The 18,484-nt window shown below is 37.5% G+C and overlaps 1 protein-coding gene across 1 annotated transcript; it reads right to left on the bottom strand.

The window, feature by feature from the left end:
- Positions 1-319: 319 nt before the first annotated feature.
- Positions 320-18,084, bottom strand: ankdd1b (ankyrin repeat and death domain containing 1B). The gene is made up of 15 exons (XM_073840201.1): positions 17,919-18,084; positions 15,659-15,759; positions 15,425-15,523; positions 15,242-15,340; positions 13,684-13,788; positions 13,503-13,607; positions 13,293-13,391; positions 12,356-12,454; positions 12,125-12,223; positions 10,838-10,936; positions 10,646-10,744; positions 10,442-10,549; positions 9,871-10,072; positions 644-775; positions 320-455 (listed from the first exon to the last, which is right to left on the bottom strand). Exons 1-15 carry the CDS (start codon positions 18,061-18,063, stop codon positions 400-402), a joined length of 1,647 nt encoding a protein of 548 aa, XP_073696302.1. The 5' UTR covers positions 18,064-18,084; the 3' UTR covers positions 320-399.
- Positions 18,085-18,484: the final 400 nt, after the last annotated feature.

Below are 18,484 nucleotides of genomic sequence, written 5' to 3'. Positions count from 1 at the left end.
GTAATTAACAACAGAATTTTCATTTTTGGGTTAACCATTCCTTTAATACATTTTTAGGACTTTTAATTTATTCTTTGATAACATGAAATGAAGGTAAGTTGTTTTTATACTGAAATTGCCAAAATTTTAATTGAACAATTATTTATTACGTGATATGGGTTCTTTAATTTATTAAAGTTGTTTGTCAGCATTTACTATAATGTTTCACAAAGCCATAATCAAAATCTGGGAAAATTTTCTGATTCGTTGTTTCAGATCAGTCAGCTACTGTATTAGTTTGTACTGTACCTTAATCCACAGGTGGTACTAAAAGTTAATTGCTGGATCTTCGTGTGTGTTAATTAGAAATTAAAGTGCTGTTTTTAGTTCATAGCAGTCTTTTATTTTTCTGTAGCACCTTTACGAAACTGTGCATTTCCGTGTGTCAGCATTTGTTCCTTCCATTCTTATTTTTTCTGGGAATGAGAAAAAACGTAAAGAATGAGATTTCACAGTATTTCTTCCTGCTAATTTTATTGTAGGGAGATTATAAAAGACTGTGAAAGCCATGTTGTATTAGCAATGCATCTCTCAGGATATCCACAAACAAAGATCACTGCAGTGCATACTGTGAAGATAACAAAATTGTGGAAATATATCCTACCAGCAATCTTTGTAATCCCAGCAGAAAGCAGTCCCTCATACAGGCCTTTGGATGGGCTGCTTCCTTCAATCATGATTCCATGAAGCCAGATCAGAAGCATTCTGTTCCCATGCTCTTGGAAACTGTTAGGACCTAGTACAAGGGTCTTAGAGTCACTGATTCAGATTTAGCTGTAACATATTTCATAGATTTGTATGCTTTATAAATCTAAGATTAGCTTTCTTCCAATGGAATTTTGAAATCATAATTTGACCAAAATCATAAGTATCAATTAATAGTAAAGGAATCAATATATGCATGCTAGTCAAAAGTTTTTTTTAATTTGTAAATACATTTATTTTCATTAATAAATACATTACTGTTTAAAAGTTTGGGGCTCCTATAGAGTTTATTTGGTCATAAATGCAGCAAAAATGTAAAATATTATTGCAATTTGGAATAATTGTTTTCTATTTTATTATATTTTAAAAAGTAACCTGTTCCTGTGATGACAAACTGAATTTTCAGCAGCCATTAGAGTCTTCAGTGTCACATGATCCTTCAAAAATCATTCTAATGTTATGCTATGTAAAAATCTATGATTGAATCTTTAAAAAATAAACAACAAAACTTTCTTTTTAAAAATGGTAACATTTTACAATAAGGTCCCATTAGTTAATCTATTAACTAACATGAACAAACAACGACAAATACATTTATTATAATATTTATTAATCTTTGTTAATAGTCATTCATAGTTCATGTTAATGCACAATGCAATGTTAACAAGCACAACTTTTGATGTGAATAACGCATAAGTAAATGTTAAAAATTAATATTAACTAAGATTAATAAATGCTGTAGAAGTATTGTTCATTCTTAGTTCATATTAGCTAATATAGTTAACTAATGAAACTTATCTTAAAATGTTACCCCAAAAAATAAATCTTACTAACCCCAAAATTTTGATTAGTAGTACACATTTTAGAATAAAATTATTAACCCTATACCTTCCGTTGTTATTTAACATCACCTATTGGGGCTGCTGAACTTCCTGTTTGGGGTTTACTTTGAGGTTTTTCTGAATGTAAATACAGTCAAAAGTATACATACACCTTGCAGAATCTGCAAAATGTTAATTATTTTAACAAATTAAGAGGGATCATAAAAAATGCATGCTTTTTTTTTTTTTAATTTAGTACTGACCTGAATAAGATATTAAAAGCTGTTTACATATAGTCCACAAGATAAAATAATAGCTGAGTTTATAAAAATGACCCTGTTCAAAAGTTTACATACACTTGATTCTTAGTACTGTGTTGTTACCTGAATGATCCACAGCTTTTTTTTTTTTGTTTTTTTTTTTTTTGTTTAGTGATAGTTGTTTGTCCTTGTTACGTCCCGTAAAGATTTGCATGTGTCTATTGGTCTTTGTTCTCACTGCCAGAGTCCCGGATTGGATGACTGCTGGATCGATCACCTATTGCGTGAGGACAACGCCTACTTCTGAGCCAATCCGTTACGCCTGCCTGCTTTAAGGATTCGGAAGTGACGCAAGACGGGAGAGCACGGTTTTCCTTTGTGGAGCTCTCATTTGTTTGTCACGCTGTCCACCGAGACTTTGAATGTCCATTGAGGTTTTGAATTACTATTATTGTTTGACTTCCATTTTCACCTGTTATATCTTGCTGCTTCTGACTCGTTGCCTGATTGTGTTGTGACTCGATTCTCGCTCTTTTGAAGAGTCGACAACAGGATTCCTCTTTGACTCATAGTGTTGAGACGAGGTTAGTATGTCACGTGACCTACATGATACAGCACGTAGAAATTTGCTTGTATAGAAACATTAGGGTAGGAGCGGAAGCTGTTGTTTGTATTTTTGTTTTAGTGAGCGTAGTTAGTTGGCGTTTAGGCCGAAGATTTGTTTTGTTTATTCTTTTCTTTGTTTAGAAAGTATTTGATTGGTTGGAGTTAGTAATGGTTTTGTTTTATTGATTTCTTTGGGTTTAGCTCCGCTCACGTCTCACACTGTTGGGTTATTTTTGTTTATCTATATATTCTTTCTCTTTATTGTGTACATATTTTGTATATCTGAACTTTCTGCCTCTTTGAGGTATCGTTCATAACATGGACCAAATTTGTATTTTGGTAAACATAATTTCTCACTAAAATTGTGAAAGTATTACTGGTTTCCGTTTGATTCTTTATTTCTCCCCACATAACTTTGGTAACAAACTATCTTCCTGAAATCGGGTAAAAATCCCCTTTGGGATTTCTTTTATTATTGTGCTTTTTGTGTTACCTTCCTAAATCCCTAGACAATTACATCAGCCAACATAGGAAGCCGTAACATAGTTGGGGGCTCGTCCCAAAAATCAATTACCGTATTATGGAAGTTGTTTTGTTGCTGTATTAATTATTAAATTGTGTACGGATGATTCGGAGCCAAACGCAATTGGGGTGGACAGCGTGACTTTGTGGATGGGTAGAGTACAGAGTTTTATTATGAGGTATGTTAGTACAAGTTGTCATAATAAGTTTGCTCATGGCTTTCAATTTGCAAAGTTTTCTCGATAATCCCTCGTTTGAGGTAATTGAGGAATGTAGAAAAGATGACTTACTTTTAATAGCTACCCACTTCAAGATTCCAGTTGCAAAGCAATGGTTAAAAAGACAGATTAAAGCTGAGGTGCTAGATCGGCTTTGCAATTTGAAGATTTTAAGACAGCCTAGCGTTGACAAAGAGACTGATCCTGCTGGCGTGGGGCATGAGAGCATGGAGCTAGGTAAAGAGGAGGTAGAAACGGCCGCGGCAGAGACGGAGGTTGATGTCGGGGGTGTTTTACCACCTTTTGAACCTTTTTCACCAGGTACTCCCAGTTCAAGAGGAGAGATGCAAATAAAGGTGCGCATCGAGCGGCTCCGTATGGAGGCTCAGGAGCGAGCGCAGGCCCGCCAAGCAGAACTGGATCTTCGTCTAGAAGTCCGCAGGCTCGAAATTGAAGCCGACAAAGAGGTTCAGCTGCGTAAGTTGGAGATCGAGGCGGCTAAGGTTACTTCGGTCCCCGCTGTTCAGCGGAACACCTCGTCGGTGAGTGATAATTCGGTTAATTCTGGTCCTCCTGCATTTGATGTGGGCAAACATATTGCTTTGGTACCGAATTTTAGAGAATCTGAGGTGGATAGTTATTTTAATGCTTTTGAGAGGATCGCTATTTCTTTGGGTTGGCCTAAAGATGTGTGGTCACTACTACTTCAATGTAAATTAATGGGAAAAGCTTTAGAAGTGTACTCTACCCTATCCTTAGAAGATGGTCTGAAATATGACGTGGTTAAACTTGCCATACTGAGAGCTTATGAGCTAGTTCCAGAAGCATATAGGCAACATTTTCGTAATCGTAAGAAAAGCGCTTCTCAAACTTTTGTGGAATTTGCACGAGATAAGACAATTCTTTTTGATAAATGGCGCACCTCTAGTAGAGCTGACGATTTTAATTCACTTAGAGAGCTTATGTTGCTTGAGGATTTTAAGCAGTGCCTTCCAGAGAGGATGGTGTTGTACTTGAATGAACAAAAAGTAACAAAGTTGTCACAAGCTGCAGTGTTAGCGGACGAGTTCGTACTTACACACAAAAATGTTTTTCAGTCAGCAGGTGCTGAAAAAAGTTTTGTACCGAGGTCTTCAGTGAATGTTCAACTGCCTAGACAAAATGGTGAGAAGTCTAAAGAGACTCGAGAGTGCTTTTACTGTCATAGAACAGGACACGTGATAGCAGACTGTCTATCGTTGAAGCGTAGACAACATTCTCCAAAAAAAGAGGTGGGTTTTGTTAGCTCCATTAAACAAAGTTCGAGGGCGGAACAAAGCGAAGGTTTGCCCGACCCCACTTACTTGCCTTTCCTGTTTAAAGGGTTTGTCTCGTTGACCGGCAATAAGGAGGACCAGGTTGAGGTGCAGGTGTTGCGCGACACAGGAGCTTCTCAATCGTTCGTATGCGCAGATGTCTTGCCTTTTTCAGAGAAATCTTCTGTTGGTTCTAGTAGGTTAGTTCAAAGTTTCAGTATGGAGGTTATGAAGGTGCCTATACACCGTATTTATTTTCAATCTGATTTGGTCACAGATTTTGTGGAGGTAGGAGTACGACCTGTGTTGCCCGTGAAAGGGGTGTCGTTTATTTTGGGAAATGATTTAGCTGGTGAGAAAATAATACCCTCGCTAGAAGTAATTGACTTCCCACTGGTCCAGCCTAAGGAAGATGAACTGTTCCAGAAATATCCTAATGTGTTTCCTGCATGCGCTGTTACCCGTGCCCAAGCTAGAGAACAAAACGATATATCTTTATCTGACTCTTTCCTTTGTGCAGATGGGGTATCTGGAGACGTTGCAGTAATCGAGTTTGGTGACACGGAGGCTAAGGGAGTGGTAGGGATCAACTCTTTATCATTGACGGTAACACGTGAGAAACTTATTGAAGCTCAAAATAATGATCCTTCGTTGGCAAAATGTTTTAAGCTGGCTGAGAATGCCGAATTCGATAATGTTTCATTCTTTGTTAAAGATGGATTACTTATGCGAAAGTGGCGTAAAAGTAATTCCACGGAGAGTGAGTGGAACTTTGTTTATCAGGTGGTAGTTCCTACCATCTTTCGTCCGCAGGTCCTGTCACTAGCCCATGATCACATGTTAGCAGGACACTTAGGGATAACTAAGACCTACAACCGCATTCTTCAGCATTTCTTTTGGCACGGTCTTAAACGCGATGTAACACGGTACTGTAAAACTTGTCACATATGTCAGTATGTTGGTAAACCTAACCAGGTGATTCCACCTGCTCCTTTGATCCCGATTCCCGTGTTGAATGAACCTTTTGAGCACGTGTTAGTAGACTGTGTGGGGCCTCTACCGAAGTCTAAATCCGGTAACCAGTTTTTATTCACAATTATGTGTGCTGCTACTAGATATCCAGAGGCTATTCCACTGCGTAAAATTACAGCCAAGGCAGTCGTTAAAGCCTTGATAAAGTTTTTTACTACGTTTGGGTTGCCAAAGGTCGTTCAGTCCGATCAAGGAACAAATTTTCTTTCTAAATTGTGCTCACAAGTTTTTAAGACACTCAATATTACGCACCGTATATCTAGTGCTTACCATCCGGAAAGTCAGGGAATGTTGGAGAGATTCCATCAGACATTAAAAGCGATGTTGAGGAAATATTGCATTGAGACAGGAAACGAGTGGGATGAGGGGGTACCATTGCTTTTATTTTCAATCCGAGAAACCATTCAGGAATCTCTGAGGTTTAGCCCGGCAGAATTAGTCTTTGGCCATACAGTGAGAGGGCCTTTGAAAGCACTAAAAGAGAGAATGTTGGGCATTGAGAATGACAAGAAAACAAACGTGCTAGAGTATGTAAGTAAGTTTCGAGAGAGACTTCACGAGTCTTGTACCTTAGCTCAAGAAGCCTTGTGTAAGGTTCAAGGGAAAATGAAGGCACGTTATGATAAAGATGCCGTTAGTAGATCATTTGCGGTAGGTGATCAAGTCCTGGTCTTGCTTCCTGTTCCTGGTTCCACCTTATCCGCACGATTCTCAGGGCCATATGAGATCTTGCAGAAAATCAGTGACACAGATTATGTAGTTAGTACCCCTGATAGAAAGCGTCAAAAGCGAGTATGTCACATTAATATGTTAAAAGCTTATTTTGTTAGAGAAGCTGTAGAATCCCTTAACATAGTGGAAAAGAGTGATATGGCCTCGCCTGTAGGTGTTGCTTGTGAGGTGAGTCCAGCTACAGAATCAGAGAACGTAGACCTGGATGGATTGATGAAGGTAGATACATCGCTGTTGTCCGCCAGGTTGTCGAATTCTGAGACTCTTGCGAACTTGTCTAAAGTTCTGGGTCATTTGGATGAGGACCAAAAGCAGGATATTGTCCGGCTTTTTAATAAATTTCTTTGTATTTTAGGTGATGCTCCTACACTAACGAGTGTGTTGAAACATGATATCGTGGTTCATAATGCCCAGCCCATTAAACAACATCCTTATAGGGTGAACACGGTTAAAAGAAACATAATGAAACAAGAGACTCAGTACCTGTTGGAGAAGGGGTTAGCAACGCCTAGTATTAGTCCTTGGAGTTCTCCGTGTTTATTAGTGCAGAAGTCTGATGGCACTAACCGTTTTTGCACTGATTATCGACGTGTAAATACAGTAACGATACCCGATTGTTACCCAATGCCGAGAATGGAAGATTGTGTCGATAGCGTGGGATCAGCAAAGTTTGTCAGTAAACTTGATCTACTTAAAGGTTATTGGCAAGTCCCATTGACCGATAGGGCATCTGAAATTTCAGCGTTCGTGACTCCCGATTGCTTTCTGCAATATAATGTAATGGCGTTCGGATTAAGAAATGCCGCTGCTACATTTCAGCGACTGGTCAATTTAGTGCTTGCTGATGTTCCTAGTGTTAATGCGTATCTTGATGATTTGATTGTCTATTCACAGAGTTGGGCTGAACACGTATTGACGTTGGAAACTGTTTTTAAGCGTCTAGAAAAAGCTTGTCTGACTTTAAATTTATCCAAATGTGAGATCGGTAAAGCAACCGTGACCTACTTGGGTAAGCAGGTAGGAGGAGGACAGGTACGACCTTTAACAGCAAAGATTACGGCTATTAATGAATTTCCTGTGCCAAAGACCAGACGTGAGCTACGTAGATTCCTGGGCATGGCCGGGTATTATCGATGCTTTTGTAGAAACTTTTCTTCAGTGGCTGTTCCATTAACTGCACTTCTTAGTCCTTCCGAACGTTTTTTATGGTCACCCAAATGTCAGGAAGCTTTTGATAATATCAAAGCTCTGTTGTGTAGCGAGCCTGTGTTGGCTGCACCAAATTTTGACGTGGCTTTTAAGTTGGAGGTTGATGCCAGTGATGTAGGAGCTGGTGCAGTACTGTTACAGGAAAAAGATGGAATCGATCACCCTGTTTGCTATTTTTCCAAAAAGTTTAATAAAAGTCAGCGTAACTACTCTACAATAGAAAAGGAAGCTTTAGCCTTGTTACTTGCGCTTTTTCATTTCGAGGTGTATGTTGGTTCTTCAACTCTTCCTGTAATTGCCTTTACAGATCATAATCCACTAACTTTTATCTCACGTATGTGTAATCAGAATCAAAGACTGATGAGATGGTCCCTCATCTTCCAGAACTACAATCTTGAGATTAGGTATAAAAGAGGTATGGACAATGTTGTAGCTGATGCCCTGTCCCGGGTTTAAAGATGTTTTGTTTTTTTTGGGTTTATCCTTGATGGGTTTTTTTCAAACATGGATGTTTGTTTTTAAGGGGGTGGGTGTTACGTCCCGTAAAGATTTGCATGTGTCTATTGGTCTTTGTTCTCACTGCCAGAGTCCCGGATTGGATGACTGCTGGATCGATCACCTATTGCGTGAGGACAACGCCTACTTCTGAGCCAATCCGTTACGCCTGCCTGCTTTAAGGATTCGGAAGTGACGCAAGACGGGAGAGCACGGTTTTCCTTTGTGGAGCTCTCATTTGTTTGTCACGCTGTCCACCGAGACTTTGAATGTCCATTGAGGTTTTGAATTACTATTATTGTTTGACTTCCATTTTCACCTGTTATATCTTGCTGCTTCTGACTCGTTGCCTGATTGTGTTGTGACTCGATTCTCGCTCTTTTGAAGAGTCGACAACAGGATTCCTCTTTGACTCATAGTGTTGAGACGAGGTTAGTATGTCACGTGACCTACATGATACAGCACGTAGAAATTTGCTTGTATAGAAACATTAGGGTAGGAGCGGAAGCTGTTGTTTGTATTTTTGTTTTAGTGAGCGTAGTTAGTTGGCGTTTAGGCCGAAGATTTGTTTTGTTTATTCTTTTCTTTGTTTAGAAAGTATTTGATTGGTTGGAGTTAGTAATGGTTTTGTTTTATTGATTTCTTTGGGTTTAGCTCCGCTCACGTCTCACACTGTTGGGTTATTTTTGTTTATCTATATATTCTTTCTCTTTATTGTGTACATATTTTGTATATCTGAACTTTCTGCCTCTTTGAGGTATCGTTCATAACATGGACCAAATTTGTATTTTGGTAAACATAATTTCTCACTAAAATTGTGAAAGTATTACTGGTTTCCGTTTGATTCTTTATTTCTCCCCACATAACTTTGGTAACAAACTATCTTCCTGAAATCGGGTAAAAATCCCCTTTGGGATTTCTTTTATTATTGTGCTTTTTGTGTTACCTTCCTAAATCCCTAGACAATTACATCAGCCAACATAGGAAGCCGTAACAGTCCTGAACAGTTAAACTGCCTGCTGTTCTTCAGGAAAATCCTTCAGGTCCCACAAATTCTTTGGTTTTTCAGCATTGTTGTGTGTTTGAACCCTTTCCGACAATAATTGTATGATTTTGAGATCCATCTTTTCACACTGAGGACAACTGAGGGACTCATGCAACTATTACAAAAGGTTCAAACACTCACTGATGCTCCAGATAGAAGCACAACACATTTAAGAGCCAGGGGTGAAAACTTTTGAATTTGAAGATCAGGGTTTAACTGGTTTTGTCTTCTGGGGAACATGTAAGTAGCTTCTGAAGGGCAGTATTAAATGAAGAAAAAAAAAAAAAAAAAAATTACAGATCTTCAGACTGTTCAAAAGTTTTCACCCCTGGCTCTTAATGCATCATTCTTAATGCTTCTGAAGCATCAGTAAGCATTTGAACCTTCTGTAATAGTTGCATATGAGTCTCTCTGTACATATGAATACCACAGTCGGAAAAGATCAATCTCAAAATCATACAGTCATTGTTAGAAAGGGTTCAAATACACAAAAAGGCAGAAAAACTGAAGAGTCTGTGGGACCTGAAGGACAGCGGACAGTTTAACTGTTCTGGACAAACAAGGGATCTCATGAACAGCTATTACTAAACAACACAAAAACACACACAGCTGTGGATGATTCAGGTAACAAAGTTTTATGAATCAAGTGTATGTAAACTTTTGCACGGGGTCATTTTCATAAATTAAACTATTATTTTCTCATGTGGGCTAAATGAAAACTTCTTTTATGTGAAATATCTTAATCAGGTCAGTACTACTAAATAAAAAATACCATGCATTTTGTATGATCGCTCTTACTTTTGGTAAAATAATTAACATTTTGCAGATTCTGCAAGGCGTATGAAAACTTTTGACTTCGAACGTATATGGTAATAAAGCGTCTTGTCTGACCTGTCCACTGCTCCTCGATGGCAGCCACCTGATCGTCTGTGAACTCCCAGAACTCCGCCAACTTCTTCCAGTCATTGCGCTTGAGGTGTTTGTATGCGAGGTCCCATATTATATCACGCACCGGCTTCGTGTCAGGGGAATGATCTAATTTAAATGTCAGCGGTGATTCGCTGTGAAGGCTCTCAATGGCATCTGTGTTAGTCTGAAAGGGTAATCAAATAACACCCAACTTTGAGAAAGGCCAGATTTGCCAGAAGCCATGTGCTGAAATGATCATAGGTATATACAGCACAATGATTATTATTAGTCCATGTTCGCTGTTCAGAATGATCATTTTTGACATATGCAACCCTTGTGCAAATAAATGTGCTGTGGTGACCTTTCTGAATGGAATTATACACGATTTAATATTGCATTACACCTCCTGCACTGGGTTTAATAGGAAATGACTGAGGTTATAGAAGACTGTGACGTTTGGTGGGAGGAAAATGTGCTTCCCACTCCTTTACAAAACACAATGCTATTTACTTCACGGTCTACTTTGAACCACATTGGAAATCTGAAAACCTACCATTTGAAAATTGTGCTTCCATCTGAAATATCTCTCAGCTTTGATGATCATGTCCACAATAATCACCATATTCCCTCTCGCCGCCACTCCAAGAGCTGTTTTATTTTGCTGTGGAAGAAAAAAAGTACCAAAATAACTTCTATTTCTCTACGGTCTTTTCAAACTGTTATCAGGCAGTGTAAAATGTCAGACACGCTCTGTCACCCTGTCCTGAATCTCCAGATCCACCCCAGCTTTCAGAATCATCTCCACCACATCCACCTTCCCCATCTCAGCGGCGATATGAAGTGCAGTCTGCCCCATCTAAATGTGGTGAATGAATAATAAAATACTAAAATACATGCATGTAATGATAAATATCCTTGCACAAATGATGTATGATAAGAGATAACGCACATGATCCTTTACGTTTGGATCACAGCCAGCCTCAAGTAAGGTGTGGATTACTGGAATGTGACAATTCTTCACCGCTAGATGAAATGGAGTGTGCAAATGCTGAAACAATCAGTCAGTCAGTCAGTCAATCTTAATGGTTTAATCTAGCATTAGTGTATTTATGCTTAATATGGATTATATGGGCAATTCCACTGAATTGGTGCAAACTGCTGTCCCACAACCAAAAAACATTTAAAAAGCACTTAAGTATTCAAATCTTAGATGTACTAAAGATGTTTTCTTAGTTTGTAAATGATGGAATTTTATGCAAAAAAAAGTGACCTGTATTTTCATGTCACTACTGAAACAGTCTGTGTTTTAGTCCATTGGCTGAGACTGATTTTTGCTACACCCCTACATTTATGATCAGTTAATATTTATGTCATTCTCTTTCATAGCTATATGTCATAAAAGAAAAAGATGTGTTTTAAAAGGCTCAGTATTGGACACTCGGTATGTAAGACTCAGGAAATAGAATCCGACAACGTCAGTTATGTATTTTATAAATTGTCAGTTTTCACTTTTTTCACTCAGTTTTAAAACTGCCTTTATTTGAAATACTAATCTTTCATTTTTTATTACTTGGGTTTATGAATAAACACACTCAGTCACAAATATATTAAAGCTATCCCACAACTTTATTTCACTGTATCCCTTTTTTTAACATTGGTAAGTGCTCACATGCTGTCCATTCACTGTAAAATTTTTTTTACCAGTTTCAACTTAAAAATGTAAGTTTAGCAGCTGCCTTAAGATTTTAAGTTAAATCAACTCAAGTCATTTAAACGTACAAGTTATATCAACTCATTTTTATTGTTATAAGTTAAAATGACTTGTACTTTTAAGCTGATTTAACTTAAAAACTTAAGGCAGCTGCTTAACTTAGGTTTTTAAGTTGAATCTGGTGAACTTTTTAGTGTTCTTGCATTCTTTAGTCGAGGTTTTTGAGGAAAACATTCCAGGAAAATATCTTTTAGATAACACAATTATTCCTCTGCTGGGTTTGTGTAGAGCCCTGCATTGAAACTGCAATTTGAACCTTCAACCCATTGCCCACTATTGAAGTCCACTATATGGAGAAAAATCCTGGAATGTTTTCCTTAAAAACATTAATTTCTTTGCGACCTAAGAAAGAAAGACATGAACATCTTGGATCTTGGATCATTGGGATGAGTAAATTATCAGGACATTTTTATTCTGGAAGTGAACTTCTCTTTTAACGTGACCATAAATGCTTAAGTTTCTCACCTGGTTCTGAGCGTTCATTTGGGCTCCATTATTGATAAGAAGTTTAACAATAGGAAAGAGACCTCTCTCACAGACTGGATGCAGAGGACTGCTTCTGCTCTGAAAGTCATCACAGGTAACCATTCTCTAAGAATCAATGCTGAATGCCGAATTTTGTTTAATACTTCATAGTTAAAACATTCTCACTAATCGTAGGGAACACTCTCAGACGAGAGCATACTCAGTACATACTAAGGTGAAGATGTTTGGGTCACATTGTGCCTCCAGCAGGGTTTGTACACAGTCCTCATGAGCTCCATCTGCAGCCAGAAACAGAGCGGTCTGCCCTGCCTACACACACCGTAAATACATCACATCAGTGCATGTGTCATTCTCATGAATTTTCTGTTACATTAAAGGAACACTCCACTTTTTTTGGAAATAGGCTCATTTTCCAACTCCCCCCGAGTTTATAAGTTGAGTTTTACCGTTTTGAAATCCATTCAGCTGTTCTCCTGTTCTGGCGATATCACTTTTAGCATAGCTTAGCATAGATCATTGAATCCTATTAGACCAGTAGCATCACGTTCAAAAATGACCAACAAGTTTCCATATTTGTCCTATTTAAAACTTGACTTTCCTGTAGTTATATCGTGTACTAAGACCGGTGGAAATGCAAAGCTTCAATTTTCTAGGCTGATAATATTAGGAACTACAATCCCATTCCAGCGTAATAGTCAAGGAAGTTTGCTGCCGTAATATGGCTGAAGCAGGAGCAGTAATACCACGCAGCACATGTGCAAATGCTAAACTAGCTGGGAACTCATTTCTGATAAAATGCAAACTTCCTTGACTATTACGCCGGAATGGAAGTGTAGTTCCTAATCTTATCAGCCTAGAAACTCGCAGCTTTGCATTTCCACCGGTCTTAGTACACGATATAACTACAGAAGAGTCAAGTTTTAAATAGGACAAATATCGAAACTCGTTGGTCATTTTTGAACAAGATGCTATTGGTCTAATAGGATTCAATGATCTATGCTAAGCTATGCTAAAAGTGATATAAACAGGAGAACGGCTGAATGGATTTCAAAACGGTAAAAATCAACTTATTAACTCAGGGGGAGTTTGAGAATGAGCCTATTTCCAAAAAAAGTGGAGTGTTCCTTCAAAAAAGACAGATTTTTACCTGGTTGGCCTCATTACGAATGTCAAAGTTGTCTAGAAGTAACTGCAGGGCATGAGATTGACCATTTTTGGCTGCCAGATGCAGAGGTGTGTCTCCAGCCTGTCAATCAAACCAGAGAAACCAGACGTTGCTGAAAAATTACATTACAGCTACATGTACTTCTATGTGAAGTAAAAAACATCTACAAACTGCAGCATAAAATAAATCAACCTTATTTTCCTCCATGGTGGCCATGTTGTAAGATTCCTCCATCAGCATCTCTAGCATGCGAACACAGCCGTGTGCTGCGGCCAGGCCAAAAGGTCTGTTACCGTACTGACAGAAAAACAAGCGCAAATTTATGTTTGATTTATTTTGATTTTTGCTTTTATTGTAACTGGTCTTTCCTTACTTGGTCTTCTTTGTCAAGTTCTCCCATTTGCAGGTCATCAACAATGTACGCTACAATATCAGTGTAATTGTTCATGGCAGCACAGTGCATCATGTTTAGACCCTCCTGAACACAGAATGATTCACATTTATGTTTTAAATAGTCAGCCTTATGACTACATGTTGGCACTCACTTTTCAATGGAATTTTGAAATGTATAGCAATATTTACATTATATAAATCTTGCTTGCTATTGTGAAATATTTTTACTACTGAAAATAACTGTTTTCTATTCGAATACATTTTGAAATGTAATTTATTCCTGTGATCAAAGCTACCATTCAAAAGCTTGGAGTCAGACTTTTTTTGTATTTTTTACTTTTGACTGGTAGTGTATATATACAGTCAAGCCCAAAATTATTCATACCCCTGGCAAATTCTGACTTAGTTACTTTTATTCAACCAGCAAGTTTTTTGACCAGAAATGACACAGGCTTCTTCCAAAAAAAAATAATAAGACGATGTACAAGAGGCATCATTGTGGGAAAAAAAAATCTCAGATTTTATTTACATTTGAACAAAAAATAGCATGTCCAAAATTATTCATACCCTTTGCAAACTGTCACAGTCTATGGGGAAATCCAAAGTTCTATACCATTCCAAATAGTCCAAGCTGTTCTAAAGCATCCTAATTACCCTGATTCATTGGGAACATTTTTTCTTTAATCAACTCAACAAGTGAAAAACAAGCTTTCTGCTGTTGGTTTGTGGACAGTCATGGCTAAAACAAAGGAGGACACTGAGGACCTGCAGCTGCACAATGTAGCTGCTCACAAGTCAGGAAAGGGCTATAAGACCGTATCTAAATGTCCCAGTGGCTACAGTGCAAAGAATTATAAAAAAAAATAAGACGTTCCACACTGTGAAAAATCTTAGAGGACGTGATCGGAAGCCAAAAGTGACACCTGTGCTGGCCAGGAGGAGCTAAAGATCAGGGTGATGGCAAGGAGACCCTCCAACCTGAAAGAGTTGGAGCTCATCGCTAAAGATGAATGGACAATAATACCAGTGGAGACATGCAAAAAGCTGGTCAGCAATTATAGGAAGCGTTTGATTGCTGTAATAGCCAATAAAGGCTTTTCTATTGATTATTGAGAAGGGTATGAATAATTTTGGACATCCCACTTTTTGTTCAAATGTAAATAAAAGATGAGTAATAATTTTTTCCACAATGATGCCTCTTGTACATCGTCTTATTATCTTCTGGGAGACATCTGTGTCATTTCTAATAAAAAAACAAACAAACAAACAAACAAAAAAATGGTTGAATAGAAGTAATTATAAGTCCAAATTTGCTCGGGGTATGAATAATTTTAGGCTTGACTGTATATATACTCAATTGTGGTCAGAAATATTTTCTCTGAGTTCTCTGACACACTTGAAATTCATCATTTGGGGAATGAAAAATAAGTATAGTGTAGTAGTATTTAATGTGATATTTAGATGGAAATGCCACATCAACTGCAAAATAATCCATGATGTAAATCAATAATTAACTGTACAGTAAGCGAACACCTCACCATGTTTTCAATGCATTGGTCAGCTCCGGCTTGCACAAGTAACTTGAGGATTTGCAAACTCCCAAACCATGCTGCTAAGTGAACAGCAGTCAGTCCGTGCTGCAGAAACACAGTATGAGTGCCGTGCCAATCATAGAGGAAACAGCGTCAATTATTAATGACTCGGCAAACATTATCTTATACCTTATCTTGTAAATCTAGTTTGGCTCTCCTTCGAAGGAGCAGATCAACAGCTTCCACATTTCCGAAGGCCACAGCGTAATGAAGAGCAGGTCGACCGTTCTGACATGAGACAAGATTCATAAGAACTGCTCAGAGACAGTGAACAAACACGCCTGTATTTGCTACTGTACAAATTTCGCTCTTAAACACTCATCACACACGTGTAAGTGAGCTGAGAGCAGTTTATTGACATACCACATTCTTGGCATTGACATTAACGCCTCTCCCAAGAAGCTTCATGCCCGCCACATCATTTTTCTTTGCTGCTTCTATGAAGTTTTTCTCAACCTCCAACACTGCAGGTCAAATGATCAGTTGAATACTAATTTATCCATAAAAGTAACTATTGTGCTGATTTTTACCATGGTACTATGCTTAGTATTTCTTTGTCAGAGTAGTTTTTTAATTAGGAATGACAACAGGAAGCTATTAAAAGTTATCTACAGTTCTATTTGATGTACAAAGAGTTGTGTAAATATCACTGAGTACAGTTTGTGTTTTGGGTGTTCCCTTCCAAGGACTACTGGAAGACATGACAGGCTTGACAGTATTCCAAGTTCAATACAAGTGAATCTCAGTTGACAGAATTTGTGGCTTAAAGGAACACTCCACTTTTTTTTGGAAATAGGCTCATTCTCCAACTCCCCCCGAGTTAATAAGTTGAGTTTTACCGTTTTGAAATCCATTCAGCCGTTCTCCTGTTCTGGCGATATCACTTTTAGCATAGCTTAGCATAGATCATTGAATCCTATTAGACCAATAGCATCACGTTCAAAAATGACCAACGAGTTTCGATATTTGTCCTATTTAAAACTTGACTCTTCTTTAGTTATATCGAGTACTAAGACCAGTGGAAATGCAAAGCTTCAATTTTCTAGGCTGATAAGATTAGGAACTACACTCCCATTCCGGCGTAATAGTCAAGGAAGTTTGCTGCCGTAATAAGCAGGAGCAGTAATACCACGCAGCACATGTACAAATGCTAAACTAGCTGGGAACTCATTTCTGATACTCCGCCTGCTTCGGCCATATTACGGCAGCAAACTTCCTTGACTGTTACGCCGGAATGGAAGTGTAGTTCCTAATCTTATCAGCTGTTTCGGTTGTTTTAACCCAACATTGGGTCAAATATGGACTAACCCAACTGTTGGGTTAAAATTTTTTATTGAAAACTTTAACCCAACAGTTGGGTTAGTCCATATTTAACCCAACGTTGGGTTAAAACAACCCAGCATTTTTTAGAGTGTAAATACATCTAGACGTCTATTTGACATCTGATAGAAAACGTCCAACAGACCTATTGTAGATAAGCAAACACTCTTAAAATACATCTTGCACATGTAAATGCAAAGGTCAAATAGACGTCTCCGTGTATGGCAAGCCGGTTTAGCCTAAAGTATACTATGCGTTACTTGTCGCAATTGCATATTTACTATTAACAATTAATTTAGAGAGCTCTATAATTTAATTCCTACTAGTAACAATTCCAATTAGAGAGCTCTACAAATCAATTTTTACAAGTCATGTCTCCAATGACTTCCATTCATTTTTAATTAAAGAGGTGTACAATTGAATTCTTACTATTAAAATTACAATAAGAGAGCTCTCGAAATCAATTTTGACTAGTAATAATAATTAATAATAATAATAATAATAATAATTCCAATTAAAGAAGTTTCTAATTCAAGTTTTTCCTGTAAAAATTACGATTAGAGATCTCTCTAATTCAATTGTTACTAGTTAGAACTGAATTAGATAGCTCTTTAATTCAATTACAGAGCTTTGTTATCAAACATATATTTCATGTTTTTTTTTAACTAGTAAAAATGTAATTATAGAGCTCTGTAATTGCATTTTTATTAGTAATAATTAAAATGGAGAACTCTCCAATCGCAATTGTTACTAGTAAAAACTGAATTAGAGAGCTCTTTAATTCAAATTATTACTAGTAAAAATTGATTTAGAGAGCTCTCTAATTGTAATTCTTACTTGTAAGAGTTAAATTGTAGAGCTCTGTAATTAATTGTATTATAGAGATCTCTAACTGAATTGTTACTATTAAAAATGCAATTTCGATGAGTTAACGCTTAGTATATTTTAGGCTAAAACAGCTTGCCATACTCCGTGATGTACGTCAAATAGACGTCTACGTGATGTACGTGTGATATCAGGGTTGTGGTAAACTTGTATTGAACACAGAATATTAAATATGGTTGAAAATTCAATGGTAGAATGACTTGGTAAGAATGGTATCAGTTTTTACCCAGTGTTACGAACACACATGTAACTCATAATTTAAAACATAAAGGGTATTTACAGCGACTACAACTTTGCTTGACTTGAATATAAACATGAAAATTAGACATTTTATCTACTAACAGTACTGAGGAATTGTTGTAAGTGTAAAACATAAGAAATAATGCTAGCACAATCAAGCAGTAAAGTCTTTACTCACACATTTCCTTGCTGTCATAACCACCATCTTCTCCAATGTCTTTTGGCAGTATAAATTCTGTGAAACTTTTGACATGGTCTGACTTTAACCATGTTTTGGGTTGCTTCAGCATATAGTCTTTCATGGTTTGAGCTTTCCTCTCCATGATACTGTACTGGTTGCACAGCTCTTTGAGTTGGAGACTTGTGTTGTGTAAAATACATCAAGTGGATGGCTTTGTTTGCACAGAGAGCTAACGCCCCAAAGACATGCGCTCTCACCCAGAGTACATACAGTTAAATGGCTTCAAGCACTGATTGTGTTCTGTGCAGCTGTATGGGGAATGAGTATACAGTACCATTGACCCAACCAAATTTGGGTCAATATGAATTAATGCATTTATATGCATTAATGCTGTTCTTTAAACTTTCTGTTCATCAAATAATCCTGAAAAAAGCATCTTGCAGCACACCTGTTTTCAACAGATAATAACAGATGTTACATGAGCACAAATTAGCATATTTGAATAATTTCTGAAAGATCGTGTGATACTGAAGACTTAAAAAGAAAATAGTTATTTTACACTG

This window comes from Garra rufa, chromosome 5 (genome assembly GCF_049309525.1).
Source record: "Garra rufa chromosome 5, GarRuf1.0, whole genome shotgun sequence".
Classification (NCBI taxonomy): domain Eukaryota; kingdom Metazoa; phylum Chordata; class Actinopteri; order Cypriniformes; family Cyprinidae; genus Garra; species Garra rufa.
Note: the sequence above shows the minus strand (reverse complement) of the source record. Positions and strands in the feature narration are given on the sequence as shown.

What these genes read in the sequence shown, in the direction of transcription:
- ankdd1b (XM_073840201.1), bottom strand. Translation starts at nt 18,063, where the DNA reads ATGGAGAGGAAAGCTCAAACCATGAAAGACTATATGCTGAAGCAACCC. An exon ending in ATGTCAATGCCAAGAATGTG is followed by an intron (nt 15,524 to 15,658) that starts GTATGTCAATAA and finishes GTCTCATGTCAG; the next exon opens with AACGGTCGACCTGCTCTTCA. An exon ending in ACCCAAACATCTTCACCTTA is followed by an intron (nt 12,224 to 12,355) that starts GTATGTACTGAG and finishes GATGACTTTCAG; the next exon opens with AGCAGAAGCAGTCCTCTGCA.